This window comes from Notamacropus eugenii, chromosome 3 (genome assembly GCF_028372415.1).
Source record: "Notamacropus eugenii isolate mMacEug1 chromosome 3, mMacEug1.pri_v2, whole genome shotgun sequence".
NCBI lineage: Eukaryota > Metazoa > Chordata > Mammalia > Diprotodontia > Macropodidae > Notamacropus > Notamacropus eugenii.
This window is the reverse complement of record NC_092874.1, coordinates 213097580-213118470: the sequence shown is the minus strand read 5'-3', so window position 1 is coordinate 213118470 and position 20891 is coordinate 213097580. Positions and strand designations below refer to the sequence as shown.

At 35.3% G+C, this 20891-nt stretch overlaps 1 protein-coding gene across 2 annotated transcripts in view; it reads right to left on the bottom strand.

Annotated features, from left to right (window-relative positions):
• Window positions 1-20891, bottom strand: part of LRRK2 (leucine rich repeat kinase 2) — a 253844-nt gene that overhangs the window by 106093 nt on the left and 126860 nt on the right. For both annotated transcript variants that reach the window (XM_072654313.1, XM_072654315.1), the window contains 3 exons: window positions 7617-7803; window positions 5114-5295; window positions 338-567 (listed from right to left, as the gene is read on the bottom strand). In XM_072654313.1, the coding sequence (XP_072510414.1) occupies window positions 338-567; window positions 5114-5295; window positions 7617-7803 (599 nt within the window). The remainder of the gene's footprint in view (window positions 1-337; window positions 568-5113; window positions 5296-7616; window positions 7804-20891) is intronic.

The window sequence follows — 20891 nt, the reverse complement described above, 5'->3', positions numbered from 1 at the left end:
TATATAATGAATCTGTGATTTCACTGGTATATATACTTACCTCCACAACTGCAATTTACAGAACTTAAGAAGTTGCTAAAAACAAAAAGATTGCAACCAACATATCAATGAGATTTTCCAAATTTATCTAGAGTGCTCCTCAGAGGACATACATACAATCCATCACTAAAACCATAGTCAAAACAGAGCAATTTCTATCCCAATGCCATGATAAGGGGTCAAAAATGTTTTTTTCCTAGTGTCAAACATTGTTAACGACTTGATAATAATATCAAAAAGTTTATAAAATTAATTAGTAAATGATGAAATAAATAAAAAATTCCTTTGAAATGGATACCTGCAAAATCCCAGACATTTAGGATGAGTTCTTTCTTCCCTTTGTTCCTCAGCTGAATAGCCCAATCTTTTACATCTATTCCTATTGTAGTACTTGGGGTACTCAAATCTGTTTTTTTATATTTCATTAACTGTTGCAACAATGTAGTTTTTCCACTGCCAGTATTTCCCACAACCATAAGTTTCATTCGATTATAGGGGACTGCCTTCTTTAATCTCAGTTGAAGAAACCTGCCATTTCAAAGAAAATATTAAGCACTGTCATTGCAATTAATATTTGCAAGCATTATTTTTGCCATGTAATTTCAACTTCTAAATAATTTGAAGATCGTGCTTGGTACAGTCTGCATTTCAGAGAATACTCCTTATTTATTTTTTTAAAATGATTTTTTTGACACTAATGTTTTGAAAGATGGAAATTTTCAATGGTGTTATAACTCTTTTTACCAGTGTTAGCAAATAACTCCTCCAAATTTCATGCGGTGCACTAGCTACAAAAAGCATTTGCTAAGCATTTACTCAGTGTCAGACACTATGTTAAGGACTAGAGCAAAGAAGGAAAAAATACCCTCCCCAAAGACTTCACATTTTAATGGAGGTAATAGCATGCAAACAACTCCATACATACAAAACATAGAATGGAAATGGAAAGTAATCTTAGAGCTAATGAATGAGCAGTGGGGGGAGGGGAAAAAGAAGGAAAAAACAGGAAAGGTCTTTTAAAAAAGCTGAGTCTTGAAGTGAGCAGGGGAAGAGGGTGAAGAGGAGAAAGAACATTCCAGGTCTGTGGAAAAGGCATGGAGTGAGGAGATAAGAGTATCTTGTTTGAGGAAGGGCAAGAAGATAAGTGCTGCTGGATATTAAGAATATTTAGAAGGGAGTAAAGCATGAGAAAGGTAAGAAGGGGACAGATTGTGATGGGCTTTAAAAAGACAGAGGATTTATATCTGATTTTAGAGGTAATAAGGAGCTACTGGAGTTTATTGAGTAGGGAATTGGAATGATTGTCCACTTTATGAGGATCTCTTAGATGTCTGAGTGGAATATGAATTGGAGAAGAAAGAGATCTGAGGTAGGGAGACCAAGCAGCAGACTTGCAATAATCCAAGTATGAGGTGATGATGTACCAGAGTAGCAACTATGTAAGAGGATAAATGGGGAAGTATAGTAAGAGATGTTACAAAGGTAGAAATGAAAGGACCTGATGAAAGAATGGATATATGGGCTGAATGGAAGTGAGAAATCTAGTACAACAGTAAGGTTGTAAGACTGGGATTAGGAGACTAGAAAGCCTTAAACAATAATAGGGAAATTTGGAAGAAGGGAAGGTTTGGGAAAAAGATAATTTGGTTCTATTTTGAACATACTGAATATAGATGTCCAATAGGTAGTTGGTGATATGAAACTGGAAATTAGGAGAGTAGCTAAAAATTTTGTCACTTTTTGGTGATAAGCTCTTTCACATTTGAAGAGACTAGTCCAGAGAAGACAGAAAAAAGTCTATAATCAAAAACTTTCCAACCTGATGAAGCCTGCTATAGGCTGCAGTCTTCAAGAATTCAGAGTGTTTATATGTATATACACACATTTACACACACACATATATACATATATATGTAAATACAAGGCATGAAAGTATGGTTTTAGGGGAGGAATTAGTTTAATATTGCTAATGTAATAAAGAAATCAAATATACATTCCCATTATCACTATGGAAGCCACTTTAGCATCTTCATTTCCACAAAAAGCCTACTGAGTACCAGGTGCTAGGTTGATTCTAGGTCCAGCCATAGTACCCCAGGGCTAGAATGACAAGAATGAATCTGTAATTTCATTTGAACAGGGAACTTCCAGGTAAAAGAACTCCCTAGTGCCACTTATCACCTTCTCTGAAAACTACAGTCTTTGAGCAGTGTCTGGGGCACTGAGAGGTTATGTGACTTGCCCAGGGCTGCACAGCCAAGATGCGTCAGGACCTTGGAATCTAGAAATATTTAGTTCTGAAGACAACTCTATTATATCTCATTACCTCACTTACACAGAAAAATACGTTACTTAAAAGTATATAGATTTAAATATGTATAACATTTAAAGTAATTGGGAGTGATGGGGTGTTTGGATACATGTGCTTAGACCCCAATCCTAAACTCACATTTCTCTCTAAAAATCACGTTTCTTCCTAGCCTCAAAGCACAATCCCAGGCCATTTCTCCTCAGCCCAAGAACAGCCTGCCCTAACAAAAACCATTATCTCTCTTTCTTCCACAGTATCCAGCTGCACCGATAGGATTTATTAGTTTGAACCAGCTAGGTACTGGTGAATCAGTTGTGTACTGGGTCATAACAACATTTACTACTCACTGACCAATTATGTGTATCCTACACTTAGACATACATATACTCCCTTACATTTATCTTGTCTAACAAGACATTGATGACAGCAGCCTGGTATTACTTAATCAGTCCTGACCACTAGCTGACAGTGACCTCAACTATTACACCTTCATGTAGCTCCCTCCCCACCTTGGGTTATTTCTCCATGAACTTTAGGTAAAATATCTGCACAGCAGATACTAAAAGTGTATGTTCCTTTAAGAACTAACCACTCCTTAACCACTCCCTAATTCTGCCCCAAATCACCCAGCCATCACACTTGGCACATGTCTTACTATATAGAATATACTATATAAACTCTACCTGTACCTTATTCAAATCACAGGTTCCCTAAGAACTCCTGCTTGTTGAAAAGTATAATAAATCTTTACTACCTTGATTTCAAGAATGCTTGAGTCCACAAATTCATTCCAAGAGACTTGCCCCAGGTACTCTGGTCTTTGATGGGGGGAGATCTCACCTCACCTTACAACCCTCATCAGGAGAGGGCAAAAAACTGGAAGAATCAAAAAATAACTCTTGTAGATGGTCCTTCATCTGAACTTTCAAGGAAGCTAGGGATTTCAAGCTTCAAGGTGAACAAAGAGAACATTCCAGGAATGGGGGACACTCAGTATTTTATAGAATTAATGCACATATTAATTTTTTTAAAGATGTGTGTCATTTGGAGTTCATATTTTAACCTATGAGGCAAAGGGGATTCACTGAAACTTCTTAAAAAGGAGAAAAACATGATCAGATCATGGAGACTGATGATGGAGATAGTCCTTTGGAAAAGTGAGAGTAAAGGAGATAGTCCTTTGGAAAAGTGAGAATGATGGTTCTAGTGTTAGCAAGGAGATGCTTTGGGAATGAATTCAATAAGACCTGGCAACTAATTGTATATGGTAGGTGTGGGAAAGTGAAGAGTCAGGGAAAACTGTAATGGCAAACATAGGTGATGAGAAGGATGTCACACACACAAAATTATGGAAGATAGGAAGCCAAGTGGATTTAGGGGAAAAGATAATTAGTTAAGCTTTAGACTTGTTGAGTTTGAGATACCTAAAGGAATCTAAGTGCTGATGTCTACCAGGCAGTTATTGATAGCAGTCTACAATTCCACAGAAAGATCAAGCCCTATATTCACAGACTGTAAGCTTATTTCTGTGAAATAATAATGAAGAACACTGAAACCAATATAGATCTTTTCAAGAAAAGCTCATTTTCAGAATTCATTGTCAACTGATTTTTCATGTTAACATAATTCACAATAATGTCAAAATGTTTTTATACTACATAAATATAAAATATATGCAATAACATGAATAAGCAGAACTAAACTACCTTTAATATAACAGTAGCTTTTATATGACATACTCTCTACCCATGTTCAAACTGAAATATTTAAAGCAATTTAAATTTTTAGTTGCTAAGTAGATTAGAATTGGATTCTAGTGGATAGTTCTTGGCAAGTTTTCAAGTAAACATAAGTCAGACTGAAAGACATGCAAAACCATTTTCTTGATTTTGTGCTGACTCAATGGACTCATAGGCATTTTTATTCAATCAAAAATATTCTTAAGAATCAGGTGCACAGATAGTGGGTATAAGGCACCCTATTGCTATAAGTTTAGCATGAGAATAAAAGACTTACAGCAGTTATTCAATACTATAGTATAGATTAAAATATCATAATCCTCTACTTTAAAACATAATACATTTATAAAAGTTTAAATTTTTTATAAGACAATTCTTTTAGAGAAATCTTCTGAAAGCAGATGGGAAGGTTGCTAACTCTAAGAAGCATTATAAGATGAGTTATTCACTCAACTTCCCAGGAGAAGTAGAATTTCTGATTATTAATCAATGAACTGATGATTGATTAAGCATGGAACCTGAACAAAAAAGGCACTCTAAAAATACACTTTGACTAAATGAAGTACAGTGAGTAAATGTACCAGGTTGTAACAATGTGATATATTTCTTTGTCTTACTTTAAATTGGTTATAGGAATTAGTTACTACACTAATTCTTGTTGGTTTAATAAAGAATTCATTTAATAGAGAAAGCATAATGTAGGACAAAAGCACATTATGTGCCATCTTCCTCATACTTTACAAATGTCAGGTCGGTTCCACATTGTTTTAACCAGGAGCCACTTAAAGGCAGCTATCTGAATTCAAGGCAACAGTGACTAGGAGTAAATGAGACCACTATTTGAAACTTATCTTTGCTAACCAAAATCTACTAAGCAAAAGCAAATAGCATAAAAACAAAAGCATATTAAATCTATATGGTGGTTCTCAAGTGCATTCCATTTCATAAGTCAAATATAGAGAAAAATCACAGGCTGAGGGAGTATAAAATTAGAGAGAAAACAATTGAAAATAAAATATCTAACCTTATGATGTCTTTGGCCTTGCATCCTATATGCTTAAAATCAAAATTAAGATGCAATTCATCCAAAGGAAGGTCCCAGATTTTAGTTAATTTCCCCATTTCATTAGGAAAGGATCTCAGCTCCAAATTACAACTCACATCAAGAGATGTTAAATTTTCAAGAAAACCAATTTCAGGAGGAATCTTAATGAAATTGAAAAAAGAACTGAATAAAAATTTTTGTAAAAGACATTTCATAAAGATTTAAATAGAATTGCATAACATAAAGAATTAAGGAAACTGGAAGAGCCTTCAAAGCTAACGAATCTATTCCACTTACCACTATAGTAGAACAAATTACCAAAACATTCTAAAATTTTCCAAAGATTTTTCATTTTCTTAATTACAAGTTATTTATCATAAATCATATTGTCAAGAGTAACCCACATGATATTTTCTTTTGAAATTTAACCTTCCTTGATAATACATTTCATTATCTCATAACCTTATATATCAGAAAGTTCATCTTGCTGCATAAGCTAAATTCTATAATTGTGTTCATTTCATTTCCTTGCATTATTTTCTTTAACAAAACTGGTAGAAATCTACTCCCCACTACCAAACAGCAACACTCAATACTCTTGCATTTTCTAGTAAGGTTCCTATCCTCATGCTAAATGACATAATTTTAAGCCATTTTTAAACGTGAGATATGGATTTCTTCTAATACGAGGGACTTTCATTGTAGGAATTTTGTATTAAAACAGATTACAACTAGATAATGACTTTTAAATCCTAAAAAAGGTCTCTAGAGGACCTACGAGTTTCAGTGACTTCCTGAAAATCACAGAATTCTAAGTATCAGGGAAAGGATTTGAACACATCTTCCTGACTCTATTCTTCAGTTTTATTTTTTTAAAGTAGCAATATCAATAGTTTCAACCATTTTAACAGTTTAAAATCAACTCCTTCATGATCTCCAATTGTCAAAATCTTGATCAAATTATAAGGTATAAAGACAAAATACTGAATAGATCCAGAAGGCTTTGACAAAAAATAGCATTAATTTAAAAAAAAAATAGCCATTCAATGGCCTTTCTATAATATAATTTAAAAAATGTTTAAAACAAAATGTTTAAAACAATGAAGAAATAGTAGAAGTTTTTCTAGAACAAACAAGGTAGAGGCATCTGCTTTCCCTAAAATTACTATATTTAACATTGTTCTAAAAATGCTAGTTATAGAAGTTAAAAAAAGAAAGAACAAAACTAAGTCTAAAAATGTTAATAAAGGGACATAATTACACTTAGTTTGATGCAATGATTTGCTTAAAAAAACACAGAAATAAACAACAAAAAATTAGGATGATTAACAATGTCAGTAAAGCAACAGGATATAAGACAAACACATTTAAAATCTATACAATGCCAAAAAGAAATGAAAAGTTAAATTGCACTATAAATAATTACAAAACACCTAAAATATCTGAGTTAACTTACCAAAATTTATGGGTGGGCTATATAAGCATAATTCAAAATACTTCAGATACAAAGATAGAAAAATAATTGGAGTGATATTTATTGCTTGTGGTTGAGCTATGAAAACAACCTAAATTACCAAAGAGATATCATGTTATATAAATCAAATTGCAAAGAATCTTTTTATGGAATCAGATGAAATAATGAATTCATTTGGAAGATGGAAGGGTTTAGAATATTAAAAGAAATAAGAAAAAAGTGTAAATGAAGGAGACATAGAATAGACCTCAGACTATTACGGAAAACTGGTCAACAAGAAATTTAAAGCACAGAGGAAATAAAATTTAGGAGACACTAAACAACAATGTTTGAGTACACAAAGGGCTTTTGGAGGAAAGAAAATTAGTTTTGTTATGTTTGGACCCAGAGGGGCAATAAGTGGAAGCTGTGGAAAATCAAATTTAGACAAGATAAAAGAAATGAGCAATCCAAAGAGAGAATGAGGTGTCTTAGAAGCTGGTGGATTCTCCCTCACAGTGGCCTTGAAATGAGAGGCTAGATGACAAGAAACTGTCAATGTTTTAGAGGAAATTTCTGTTCCAGATATGAATTGGACAAGATGATCCAAGAGTTCCCCATCACCTCTCGGAAAATTTGATTCTACAGAATGAAGAGCACAGCATTAGCTGCTAAAACACTATCCAATTTTAGGGCTAATATTGCTCCAAAAAAAAAAATCAATATTTAAAGGGGGAACTAAGTGGTACAAAGGACAGAACAGTTGGGTCTGGAGTAAAGAAGACCTGAGTTCAAATATGGTGTCAAACACTTACTAGATGTGCAATGCTGGGCAAGTTGCTGACCCCTGTTTGTCTCAGTTTCCTAATCTCTAAAATGAAATGAAGAAGGAAATGGTAAAACATTCCTTAACTAAGGAAACCTGATGAACAACAAAAGGCAAATTTCAAAGTTCTGAGCTTTATAATGCAAATTATGGTAGCATAGATTTAAATAGCAGTAATTTTTTGTCATAAAATGATCTTTTACCTCCTTCAGTTTATTATGGGACAAATGCAGTTTCTCCATCCGTGACCATTTACATGCCTTTTCACTTAAGTCCAAAATGCTGATCTGATTATGATTAAACATAAGCTCCCTTAAATTTAATGATTTCCAGTGTGCAGGCCCAGGCAGGTTGTGAATTTCATTGCTGCTCAAATCTAATGACCGCAAACTGAAAGTGACAAAAGACCAGATTAAAAATACAAGCCATAATTTATATATGTTTATAAAAACCATATTGCATTTGAAAACTATGACATATGCAATCATGAAAATCAAAATAAACTCCCATCAAAGAAAGCTCAAAATATATATAATACATATTAAATGAGAAAATATATAGAAAGGAAAACATTGGAAAACATACATGATAAGCTAGCAAAGATATTTAAGTAAGCAAAGGACATAAGCACCAAAACTGAAATCATGATTCTTAATTTCAATTTCTTCTAGAGAAAGGATAGCCTCATGATGAAGAGAAAGGTCTACTATTTTTAAAATTTAAGCCACAAGGAGTGACTAAATTAGCAGCTGCTGCTTCTGGAACTCTCAGCCCACAGATGGTAAGAGTATCAAACAACTGATCAGAAGGAGATTACAGGGGTCTTTTTACTAGCACTGAGCTCTGTTTCTGTGTTCATATGTGGATCCAGGTCAAGGTCCTGGGTGAAAGTTCCAGGGTGAGAACACTAGTATAACAGAGTTTGCAGCCAGAGTAGAGGGGGTACAGAGTACAGGGCATAAAACACTGCTTCTGGTACCTCATAGACCAGAGTATAAGCCAGGAAAGTATTAACACCTCTCCTTAGATCATACCACTTTGGAAGAACTGAAAACACAGATCTCTAGAAGTATCTCTGAAAACAGTAACACAAAAATCCCTGAAGCTTGGGACAGTGCACCTCCACTCCACAAGCAGAGTTCTACTTTAACAAATAGTTAAAAGTCAAGAAATAGGCTGGGAAAATGAGCCAAAAACAGAAAATATGGAGAAAATAACACCTAAAAAAAAGACTAGACCAAATGGTAAAAGAGATCCAAAAAGCCAAAGAGGAAAAGAAAGCCTTAAAAAACAGAACTGGTCAAATAAAAAAGGAGGTGCAAAAGCTCACTGAAGAAATTATTCCTTAAAAGTTAGAATGGAGCAAATGGAAACTGATGACTTCGTGAGAAACCAAGAAACAATAAAATAGAACCAAAAGAATGAAAAAAATAGAAGACAAGGTGAAATATCTCATTGTAAAAACAAGTGATGTGGAAAACAGATCTATGAGACATAATTAAAAAATTGTTGGACTATGCCATGACCCCAAAAAAGAGCCTAGACATCATTTTCAAGAAATTATCAAGGAAAACTGCCCTGATATTCTAGAACCAGAGGGTAAAATAGAAATTGAAGGAATCCACTGATCACCTCCTGAAAGAGATCCCAGAATTAAAATTGCCAGGAATATTATAGCCAAGTTCCAGAGCTCCCAGGTTAAGAAGAAAATATTGCAATTATCCAGAAAGAAACAACTCAAGTGTAGTGGAGCCACAGTCAGGATAAAAAGATTTAGCAGCTTCTGCATTAAAGGATCAGAAGGCTTGGAATATGGCAAAGGAGTTAGGATTATAACCAAGAATCACCTACTTAGCAAAACTGAATATAATTCTTCAGGGGAAAAGATGGATACTCAATGAACTAGAGGACTTTCAAGCATTCTTAATCAAAAGACCAGAGCTGAATAGAAAATCTGACTTTCTAATACAAGACTCAAAAGAAGCATAGAAAGGTAAACAAGAAAGGGAAATCGTAAGGGACTTTTTAAGGTTAAACTTTTTACAATGCAGCAAGAGATGATATTCATAACTCATAAGACCTTTCTCATTATTAGGGTAGTCAGAAGAAGTACATATAGACAGAAGGCACAAGTATGAGTTGAATATGAAGGGTATGATATCTAAAAAATTAAATTAAGGGTTGAGGGAGAAATGTACTGGGAGAAAGAGAAAGGGAAAAGCAGAATGGGGCAAATTATCTCTTATAAAGGAGGCAAGAAAAAGTTTTTACAGTAGAAGGAAAGAAGAGGGAGGTTAGGGGCCTTAGTCTCATCAGAATTAGCTCAAAAAGGCAGTTATATACAGACTTAATGGAATATAGAAATCCATCTTACCCTACAGAAAAGTAGGAGGGGGAGAGGATAAGAGAAGTGGCATGATAGAAGGGAGGTCTGATTAGGGGAAGGGCTAGTCAGAGGCAAAACACTTTTGAGGAGGGATAGGGTGAAAGGAGAGAGACTAGAATAAATGGGCAGGGGAAGTTTGGAAGGAAATAGAGTTAACAATGGTAACTGTGAAAACAATTTTGAAACAGGTTTTTCTGATACAAGCCTCATTTCACAAATACATAGAGAATGGAATCAAATCTATAAAAATAAGAGCCATTCCCCCATTGTAAATGGTCAAAAGATATGATTAGTTTTTACATGAAGTAATCAATATAGCCATATGAAAAAAATGTTCTAAACAACTATTGATTTGAGAAATGTAAATTAAAACAATTCTGAAGTACTACATTATATCTATTAGATTGGCTAATAAGACAGAAAAGATAAATGACAAATGTTGGAAGGAACATGGGAAAAATGAAGCTTTAATGCACTGTTAGTGGAGCTTGAACTGATTCAACCATTCTGTAGAGCAATTTGGAAGTATGCCCAAAGGACTATAAAACCATGCACACCCTTTGACCTAGTATTACCACTACTATGTCTGCATCCCAAAGGTAATAAAAAATACAAGGGAAAAAGATCTATATGCACAAAAATATTTATAGCTGCTCTTTTCTGGGGACAAAGAATTAGAAATTTAGGGAATGCCCATGAATTGGGAAATAGCTGAACAAGCTCTGGTGTGTGATTATGATGATATTTTATTGTTCTACAAGAAATGATGAGCAGGATGCACTCAGAAAACCTGGAAAGCCTTGCCTGGGTTGATTCAAAGTGAAATGTACAGTGTACAAAGTAACAGCAATATTGTAAGATGATCAGCTGTGAATGACTTGGCTATTCTCAGCAACGCAAAATAGCTCTAAAGAACTTATGAAAAATGCTTTCCATCCCTAGAGAAAGAACTGATGGTGACTGAATACAGATTGAAGCATACCATTTTTTTAAATTTTATTTTTCTTGAGGTTTGTTTTTTCTCCATGTTTTCTTTCACAACATGACTATTATGGGTATTTTTGCATGACTATATATGTATAATCTATATTGAAATGCTTGCCTTCTCTATGAGAGGGGATGGAGAGGCAGAAAGGGAGAGAATTTGGAACTCTAAATCTTAAAAACAAATGTTTAAAATTATTTTTACATGTAACTGGGAAAAATAAAATACCAAAAATGTCATAGACAAAATATATTTATTTCACAAAAATAATGGTAATTACTTTATTTCTTCTTCCCACTACCAGGTGTCGTATCTACATTTTTCTTCTTTCTCACCATTAATAGGGGCTATCAAGCACCAAATACATGCATTTTGCTGTTGTGTTTGAAGCAACAGACATTGTTCTAAAGCAGTAGTGTTAAACTCAGATAGGTTAATGGTTCTGTATTCCAGCTTGTATGACTTAGAAAATCACAAATTAGCATTTTATATGTTGTTTTACATTTACGTATTTATTTTCTAAACATTTCATTACATTGATGCAAAGGACATGCAGGCCTCAGGTTTGATACCTCTGCTAAAGGTCAAGGCAATTTAAATTCCTTGGCTCTGCATCTTATATGCTATTATTACTTCACCAATGCAAAATATCTAGAAGACAGTAAAGAAAAAAATAAACGTAGAAAAATATATCCTTAAATACAAGCCACAATTTGATGACCTTTTAAAATATAATTTTAATTAATTTGGTTTCTTGTGTTTGTGAATTACTTTGGTTCTTTACTGGTGCCTTGAAGTGAATTTTATATATTCATATGTATATATATGCATATGATTTGTCTAATTATATCAATCTAAATAATACATAAATGAATTATTTAAATTTTTCTTCTAGGATAAAAGATACTTTTGCATACTTTAACGTATGATTTTTTTAAACCAAACCAACAGTAAACATGGACATTTGGTATGCAAAGAAGAAAAAATAAAAGTTGTGCTTGAAACGCCAACTGTAGCCAAATTATCCTATTCACGTCCTCTTCTGAGGTTTTTCTTTCTAATCTGGTTATTTTTAAAAATATCTCTAACTGAAGCACTTTTTTTTTCCAATTTCTATTTTTATCTAATAATTCATCCCTCCCCACTCCCACCCCAGAGTACCTCACTGTTGTTACAAAATAAGTTATAGTCCAGCAAAACAATTCAATACATTGGCCATGTCTGAAAATAGATATATCTATTAATTCTCTGCCAAGAAGTGGGTGGTATTCATATCAACAGCCTTCTGATGTCATGATTGGTCAGTGTATTTATTAGAGTTCTTCAGTCTTTCAAAATTATTTCTTTAATATTTGTAGCAAACCATTCAAGCTACTTCCCTAAAAGATGTCTACTCCTGTCAAAAGTCCAACTTACATGTTCCCCCTTTGATAGTTACAATTATCAGACAGAATTATCTCTTAGCAAAGAGATTTATAAAACTGACAAAATAAGAATAGTAACTACAAATTATTACCACCCCAAAACTGGGCTACACTCTCCCACAGCTGCACATATTTTCTGTGACAAGAATGCACTTAAATCATAGATTCTTCATGTAGCTCTATCCTTGGTACATTGCTGCTGGACAAGTTACTCAGTTGGACTCACTCCTCAGAGCAAGTTTTGATTGCCAAGACTGATTCTTTCTTGATATCTCCACTACCAGAAATCACAGCCCTAAAAACTTCTTCAAGTTACTGTCTCATTGCAGTGGTGTTTGAAGGATATGTCTCTGTTCCTTCAAATGTGCCTGAAATTCCCTCATACTGAGCTTCCACCTGAGGCATGGGAAATGAGTCCTTCTCATCTAATAGTTTGTTTTTAATGTGCTGAAGAGCAGGAAAGGGAATGAGAACACATGAATCCCTTACTCACAGCCTGGCATACTGCTCAGAGTACCAGATTCTTCCTCCAATGCTGTTCAAAATGGTGAATTTTTCCATTTCACTCCCTTCAAAGGCATGTCTCACAGTAATTAATGGAGAAGGAGTTCGAGGGAAGAACTGGGGAGAAATGGGGAAAAGAGAGTCCTTCTGGTGATCCAGGCTCACAACCTGGGTGTCAGGCTCAACTCTTCACTCTCTTTTACCCTCTATACTTAATCTGTTGCCAAAACCTGATGATTTTAGTTTCTTAACTTCTCTTACATATGCTCCCTTCTCTTTCTACCACTCCAACACCCTGGTTATAGACCCTCATCAACCATTACAATAGTTTGCTTATTGCTTTCCCTGCTTTAACTCCTTTCCAACTACAGTCCATCTTCCATTCAGTTGTCAAAGTGATCTTTGTAAAGTGTGGGTCTGACCATGTTATCCCCCATACTCAATAAACTCCAATGACTTCATCCTACCTCCAGGAACAAAGATAAAATCCTTTGCTGGGCATCCTAAACTCTTCATAACCTAGTCCCCTTCTTCTTTTGCTGTGTTCTTATATCCTCTGCAGAGTAAGGTATACCACCTTAGACCCTGCAATTCAATGACACTGGTCTCCTTACTATGCTTCAAACAAAAAACTCCATTTCCTCTCACTGGGTATTTTCACTGGCTCTTCATACCTGGAATATTAACTCTCCTCATCTTACTCTTCCCTAGCTTCTTTCAAGTTCCATCTAAAATTCCCCTTTTACAAGAAGCCATTCTTAATCTGCCCTAATGCTAGTGCCTTCTCTCTGAGACCAACATTAATTTATCCTGTATTTATTTTGTTTGTACATAGATATTTGTATGTTGCCTCTTCCATTGGATTGTGAGCTCCTTGAGAGGAAGGACAATCTTTTGCCTTTATTTGTGTCTCCAGGTGCTTAGGGCTAGGCACATAATATGCCTTAATAAATGCTTTTATATGACTGATTTATCTCTGTGACATATATACATATATATGTATATACATACATATATATGTCTGTCTGTCTATATCTACGTACTTATGTAGATATAGACAGACAGACAGACAGACAGACAGACAGACAGACAGACAGACAGACAGATAGATAGATAGATAGATAGATAGATAGATAGATAGATATCACTATTGGTCCAGTCATTTTCTAATTGACAGGCATGTACTTTGTTTCCAATCTTTTGCTGTATTTTTGATCATGAGTCTTCTCTGACTGACCTCTTTGAGGTATGTAATGAGGTTGCTTTAACCTATTTTTCCCTCTTCCTACATAATCAATGAATCACTTAAAATGCAACAAAAGTTTCCACAGCCAAGGCAGAGTGCATAGTTTATAACTATAACAGAGAAATTGAACATTACAAAATGACTAAGGAAATTAATTTGCTACTTCTTACCCATCAGCCAATATTCCTCCCTCAGGGATTATCAAAGCAGCTAACATATCATCTCCCCAAAACTTCTCTTAAGAAATTGTGAAATATCCCAGAGATCATACATAACTGTGCAAAAATATTTATAGCAGCTCTTTTTGTGGTGTCCAAGAACTGGAAATTGAGGGAATGCCCACCAATTGGGGAATGGCTGAATAAATTGTGGAATATGAATGTGATGCAATACTATTGTGCTATAAGAAATGATGAACAGGTGAACTTCAGAAAAAACCTGGAAAAAATTTGTATGATCTCATGCTGAGTGAAGTGAGCAGAACCAGGAGAACATTTTACACAGTAACAGCCACATAGTGGGATGTCTGACTTAGATAGACTTAGCCATTCTCAGTAATGCAAGGACCTAAAACATTTCCAAAGTACTCATGATGGAAAATTTCCTTCCACATCCAGAGAAAGAATTATGGAGTCTGAATGAAGAGAAAAACAGACTATTTTCCTTTTTGTTTTGTTTTTTTCTCATGGTTTCTCCCATTAGTTATAATTCTTCAATGCAACATGACTAGTATGAAAATGTATTTAATAGGAATGTATGTGTAGAGCCTATATCAGATTGCATGCCATCTTGGGGAGGGTGTTGGGGAGGGAGAGGGAGAAAATTTAAAATTTATGGAAGTGAATGTTGAAAACTAAAAATAAATCAATTAACTAATAAAATCCCCCAAAAGTAAAATATGCCTAGAGTTTTCTATGAGCACCATATTCCATGAAAATTTGAATAAAAATCAGGAAGTTTTAAAAAAAAACTTGAATAACTTTAACTAAGAAGTGAGTCCAGTCATTTGTTTAAGCATTTATTAATTATGGCTTACTTCTGTTCATTCATTATCTGGGATCTGAATCAGAAATTTTTTTTTCTCTTATCCAGGTCAATTTATTTAACACATTTTTAACCAGGAGTAGTTTTTAATTGAATAATAGAGCTTTTCTGAAGCATCTGAGTTACTCTAAAGAAAAATAAAAAATGAAATATAAAAAGAAATCATATTCCTTCCAGAATGAAAAAAAGTTTTAAGCAATGCAAAGTACAAATCGAGAAAACGGCAGGGGGAGAAAAGGCTTATATACTAAATGATCAACTTCTATGATAAATCAACTTGGTGTACCATTTCCTACCACTGAAATAGCCGAATAATAATAAAAATAACTAACTATAATAAAGAATTAAAGAGAGCTGGAATGGAGGTTAGAAGTCATCTAGTTCAATCCTCTATCCAGATATTGGGATATTCCTTATTTTCTAGAGTTAAGGCCCAGCAAGGAAGCTGTGCTTTGAGTTCGGTATAACAACAATACCTTGTGTTTACCCTCTGGATGATCTCAACCTCTAGCAGAATCACATTATTAATGTATTTCTTTGACCAGCGCCAGGTGTTCTCTGAGCTCAGACAAACTTGGGATGAGCTCAGACAAGTTTTGGTCATGAGGCCCTGCCGTGAGTCAAGCTTGTCACATTGTTGCTGTTATTTGTCATTTCCAGGGCTGTGGCTCACTGCGCAGCCATTGGTATAAGTACTGAGATTTGGCCACAGTAAGTAGGTTCCTTCCATTAGAGGCAAGGCTCCTGCACACGCATCCTTGCTTGCAAGTCATTTCCCTCTTTTGAAATTAAACTTCTGTTTGATTCCTCATTCTTCTCTTTCTAGCCTGCTCTGATTAGCTCTGGTCTCCCACAGATTAGAGGCCAGTTACATGCAGTTAACATTAATTGGTGGCCGAGGTGGGAATGGAAATGGAATTAGCACAATCTGGTACCACTGGGAAAAGACTAGGTGTCACAGGTGAGTTGTTTCTCCAGATTTCAAACCCAAACTTATCTGGTGAGTCCTCTGCCCTTGTCCCTGCTCCAATTCTCTAAGCTTCTGCTTTGGTCGAACTTGGCATTCTTTGTGAGGAAAACTCCATGGCCTCTCCAGTGACCCAGTTGACCTTGGATCACTCTGGTAAGGATATCCTTTCTTAAACTGTACACCTATGTTAATTGGCTTCTCTGCACATCTCCGCTGTTTAAAAACTGAATGCCTCAGTCACTGCAGGCCTCTGAAAAATTAGAATTGCAATTGGTCTTTGTTAAAACTTATCTGTGTCTCTTTGTATCTGTCTTGTCTTATTATCTGCGCTTATGTCTTTGTAAAAAGTAAAATGTCTGTGTTGTGTTTGTGTTGTGAGTTAGATTCTGTTACTTTGAAAGATTTAAAATGCAGCTAGCCAGAAAAACCTTTAAGGCCTGTAGCCAGAGAGTTTAGAACAATAGGAAAGATTAATAAACTTTCACAGTTGAACCAACTGTCCCAGTAAGCAGAATTAACTCCCACTTTAGGCTTTCTGAGGGAGATTAGGTTATAATAAAAAAAACATGGAAGACATATTTTCCTGTCATTTCAGCTTTGACTATGTTGGAATTAGAGAAATAAAGTCAGATAATCAAAGTCTATAGAACTACTTAAAAAGACCTTAACAGATTCTGGAAGTTAGGGGATTTACAATTTTTAAGATTGCAGGGGAGAACTCAGATTTTGGGGTAATTCCAGGAATTCACTCCCTTTTGAAATATCTTAGTAAGTTTTGGAGTATCAATCCAGAAATTGTTTTAAGGAAAAATAAAGATTGCATTTTATAAAAGTTAAAAGTATATAGCAAGATTAATAACTTCATTGTTCTAGGGCAACAAAGGAAAGCAGCTAGTTTGGAAGTTATCCCAGAGTGAAGAAAGAAAAACATACAGATAAATGGTTTGCATTTTATAACAACCTCTTGGAAACCTTACCTTAACATTTCTGACCAAGGAAAGAGAAAAGATTGTTTAAATAAAAGGAGACTCCTATGACTCCCCCAGGTCGAGACTCTCTCCTTTTAACCCCTCTCATCCAAGGTGAGATTCCCAAATAAATGTGTATAAAAAATGCTGGAAAAATGTAGGGAAACTTGAATTACATTCTGGTTGCAGAAATCTATTAACTGTGTAATCTCAGGCAAATTATCTGTTTGCCCCAGTTTCCTGGTATGTAAAGAGAAAAATAATGGTACGCCCTTGTCAGGAATTGTTGTGAGATCAAAATGATACAATGATTGTAAAGTGCTTTACACAGTGGCTGGCAGAAGTTAAGCATTACATTATTTGTTTAACAGAATGTAATTGTTCCATACCTGATAACACCAAAATTCTTTTACAATGCCAAAGGTAATAAGATTAATGATTTTTATATGGGATAATTTGGAAATGCAATTGATGTCATCTGAAGTTTTTTTTCATGTTTTAAATACATGATATTGTTTATGTTAGGTCTCCTCAATAAACTAAGCCTCTGGGCAATATCTCATCCTGGCCCAACTGGCCTCTTGTGATCTCTTGACTTATACCTGCCTCTCCTGTATTGCCAGAAGGATGGGGGTTCTTTCAGACCCTGTCCCTTTGGCCGAAAGAAGGAAATGTCAGGATATTAGGAGACACCTTATTTTCCAGAACTAAAGAACAGCAAGCAAGCTATGACCTGAGCTTCGAATAACAACAATCCTTTGTGCTCACCCTCTGGACAATTTCACCATCTGGCAATATCTCAGCACCAGGTGTTCTTTTAGCTTGGACAATCACAATGACAATCTCAGACAAGCATCCATGCTCTGGTCATGAAGCCCTGCTATGAATCAAGCTTTTCACACTGTTGCTGTTATCCTTCACTATCAGGGCTACAGCTCTTTGTATGGCCACTGGTACAAGAATTGAGATTTGGTAGCACTAAAGTGGGTCCCCCCACTAAAGATGGGGCTCCCGCACATGTGTCCTTGCTTGCAAGCTGTTTCCCTCACTTTGAAATTAAATATCTATTTGATTCCTGACTCCCCTATCTGTCTTCAGTCAGTTCTGTTCAACTGAGCCCATCCCCAGGTTAGAGGCTGGTTCTTTGAGGTTGACACCTTTCATTTTACAGATGAAGAACTAAGCCCTAAAAAGGTTAAGTGACTTACTGAAGGTCATATACTATAAAATAGCAGAGTTTGAATTTGAACTAAGGACCTTGATTCCAAATTCTATATGCTTTCCATTGTGCCACACTGCCTTTCAATTTCTCCCTTCAAAAATTTAAACTATTTAATAAGGAGAAATAAGCGTCCCCAAACCCCAAATGTCAGGTGGTCCATAAAGACTTCCTTGATCCCTCACAAACTGAAATGATCATTACCTCCTGTGAAATTTCATTAAATTTTATTATAATACAATAAGATAATGTCATCTCTCCTATTAGACTAAAAACTCTCATGCAAGAACACAGAATCTAGCACAGTACCTTGCATGCAATGTCATGGGAATAAAGTGAATTTATCACTACAGCACCTAGCACAATGTCTTGAACACAGAAGTGTGCTAAGCTATAAAACCTAACATACTGAGAAACCTTTTAAATACAAGGTTAAAACAGTAGGACATAGCTGCTGTGTTACTTTGGACCCAATTTCCTCTTACAGTGTTTTCAGAAAGCAGTAGCATCTCTGAACACTTAGGGATAAAAGTTAAGACCCAGTGACATTCTAATCTCTCTAAAATGATTTCTTCTCCCTTTAAATTCTTATAACACTTTGTCTACCATATCTTTTGTGTTTATCAAACTTTATCTAGTATCCTACTTATTCTTATCTTCTCCCCCTGATTAGAACTGATTAGTAAATCAGTAAACATTGATTAAACACCTACTATGCCAAAGTGCTAAGCACTAGGGATAAAAAGAAAGGCAAAAACAATCTCTGTTTTCAAGAAGGTCAGTCTAATAAATCAGGAATAATTAAAAAAGGAAAGTGGGAGGTGGGATGAGGAATGAGAACATTCTAGGTTGGCATGGGGAACAGTCATTGAAAATGTCTGGAGTTTACTGTCGGGGATTTACATAGTAATATCATTATTTCGCCACACCCTTGTGCAAAATAGACACTTAATAAATGGTTGCTGAATTAAAGTGAATTTCTATGCTTACTTTTGTCTCCACTGATAGATTCCACCATTCATTACTTGGACCCACCCCAAAATTACCCAGACTATCTCCAACCAATCTCCACAATTATCTCCCCAGTCATCTTTATAGAGGGCTCTGATTTATTAAATAATTGATCATTTAATTTTTCTTTTTTCAGTATTTCTAAAATTTTATTGTCCACTAACATATTCTACAATGATTTCAATACTTTTCCATAATGATGGCTTTTTAAAAGAACTGTCCTTTCACCCTTGTGGGAAAGAATGTACAACCAGTTAGCCCTGGTTAAGATGGAGATATGAACCATCCTAGAGAAGCTCACAAACACCCCAGAAAAATTCTAAAAGGACACTAGATGGAATGATAATGAGGAACATCAGAATAAAACACAAATAAGCTGCTCTATCAAATCTATTACTACAAAGATGATTGCCAGAATGCTGTGGTTTCAGATAGGTGATAACAATGGCTTGAGTACTGAGCTTGATGTTAAGAAGTTGGGAGTTCAGAAAGGAAATCAGACACTTTCTAGTTTTATGATCCTGGGCAAATCATTTAACCTGCTTGCTTCAGTTTCCTCGGTTGTATAAAGGAGCAGGTTATTTTGATAAAAATTTATAAAATTGCTGAGCACAGTGCCTAGAACATAGCAGGTACTATATACATTTTTATTCTCTTCCCTTCCCATCTCCTCTGGAAGCACCAATTGAGGTAGAATCTGCTCCAGTGCAAACTCCAGTAATAGGGTCTGAAGCCAATGTTATTTCATCACTGACCTTGCAAAGCATTAGAGGTCAAAGTTATCTGTATAGGTGACTTAAAGGGGCTTTATGTCAAGTGTCTTAAAAGGGATACTCTTATCAGTCGTAAGAGGGTATAGGGAGAATGTAATGGCCTGCCTGTCCAAGTGCCAGGGGCATAGCATATGGTAGGCATGATCCATGAGGCTTGATGCTAGCATGCTCTCTGACATTCAGCTGAAGATTAAGGGTCACAACAGGGGATGGAGCCAGATCCTGGCTGGGTATTGGAGATGGAGACAGGGTTGAAGCCAGCAGCCACTTGGATCAGCAAGAAGTAGGGATTATAGTGAAGGGTAGGGGCTATGACAACATACCTGACCCAGAGTCATAACATCAACATCCCGACAACAGAGGCATCAGGGACCAAAAATGACATTCAGGAATACAAGGAGGCAGAGTCTTGCCTTGCTACAAAGTTGAAGGTCAAGACTGAGACCTAGAGATATGAGTAAGAAGAAGAAAACTCCAAATACAATTGGTTAAAGGAAGCCTAAGAGGTAAACTCAAAAAGGATTAACCCCACAACGAGTTCAAATAGAGTGGCTGGAAATAAATGAAGGAAGAGACTAAAAACCAAAGTAGAGTCTGTGAAGAAAAAATTGGAAGGGAAATAAATAGGTTAGAACAGGAGCTGGGAAATCTTGGTAAAGTATGTAAAATGAGCAAACAAAGAAAACTGAAATCAGTGATTTTATAAAACAAGAAATTCTAGAACAAATTTAAGAAGGAAGTCACAAAAATGAAAAAGATAATCAACCATCAAAGACAATTAACCTAAAGAAGAGCCTGAATAGAGATGTTTTTTTTTAAAAATTGGAATCCTTGAAAATCAAGGCCAAATAACCATGATATCTTATTTCAACAAATCATAAATGTCAAATGTTCAGATCTACTGAAACCAGACAGCAAAGTGAACCTGGCCATGTTTTGTTGTCTAAA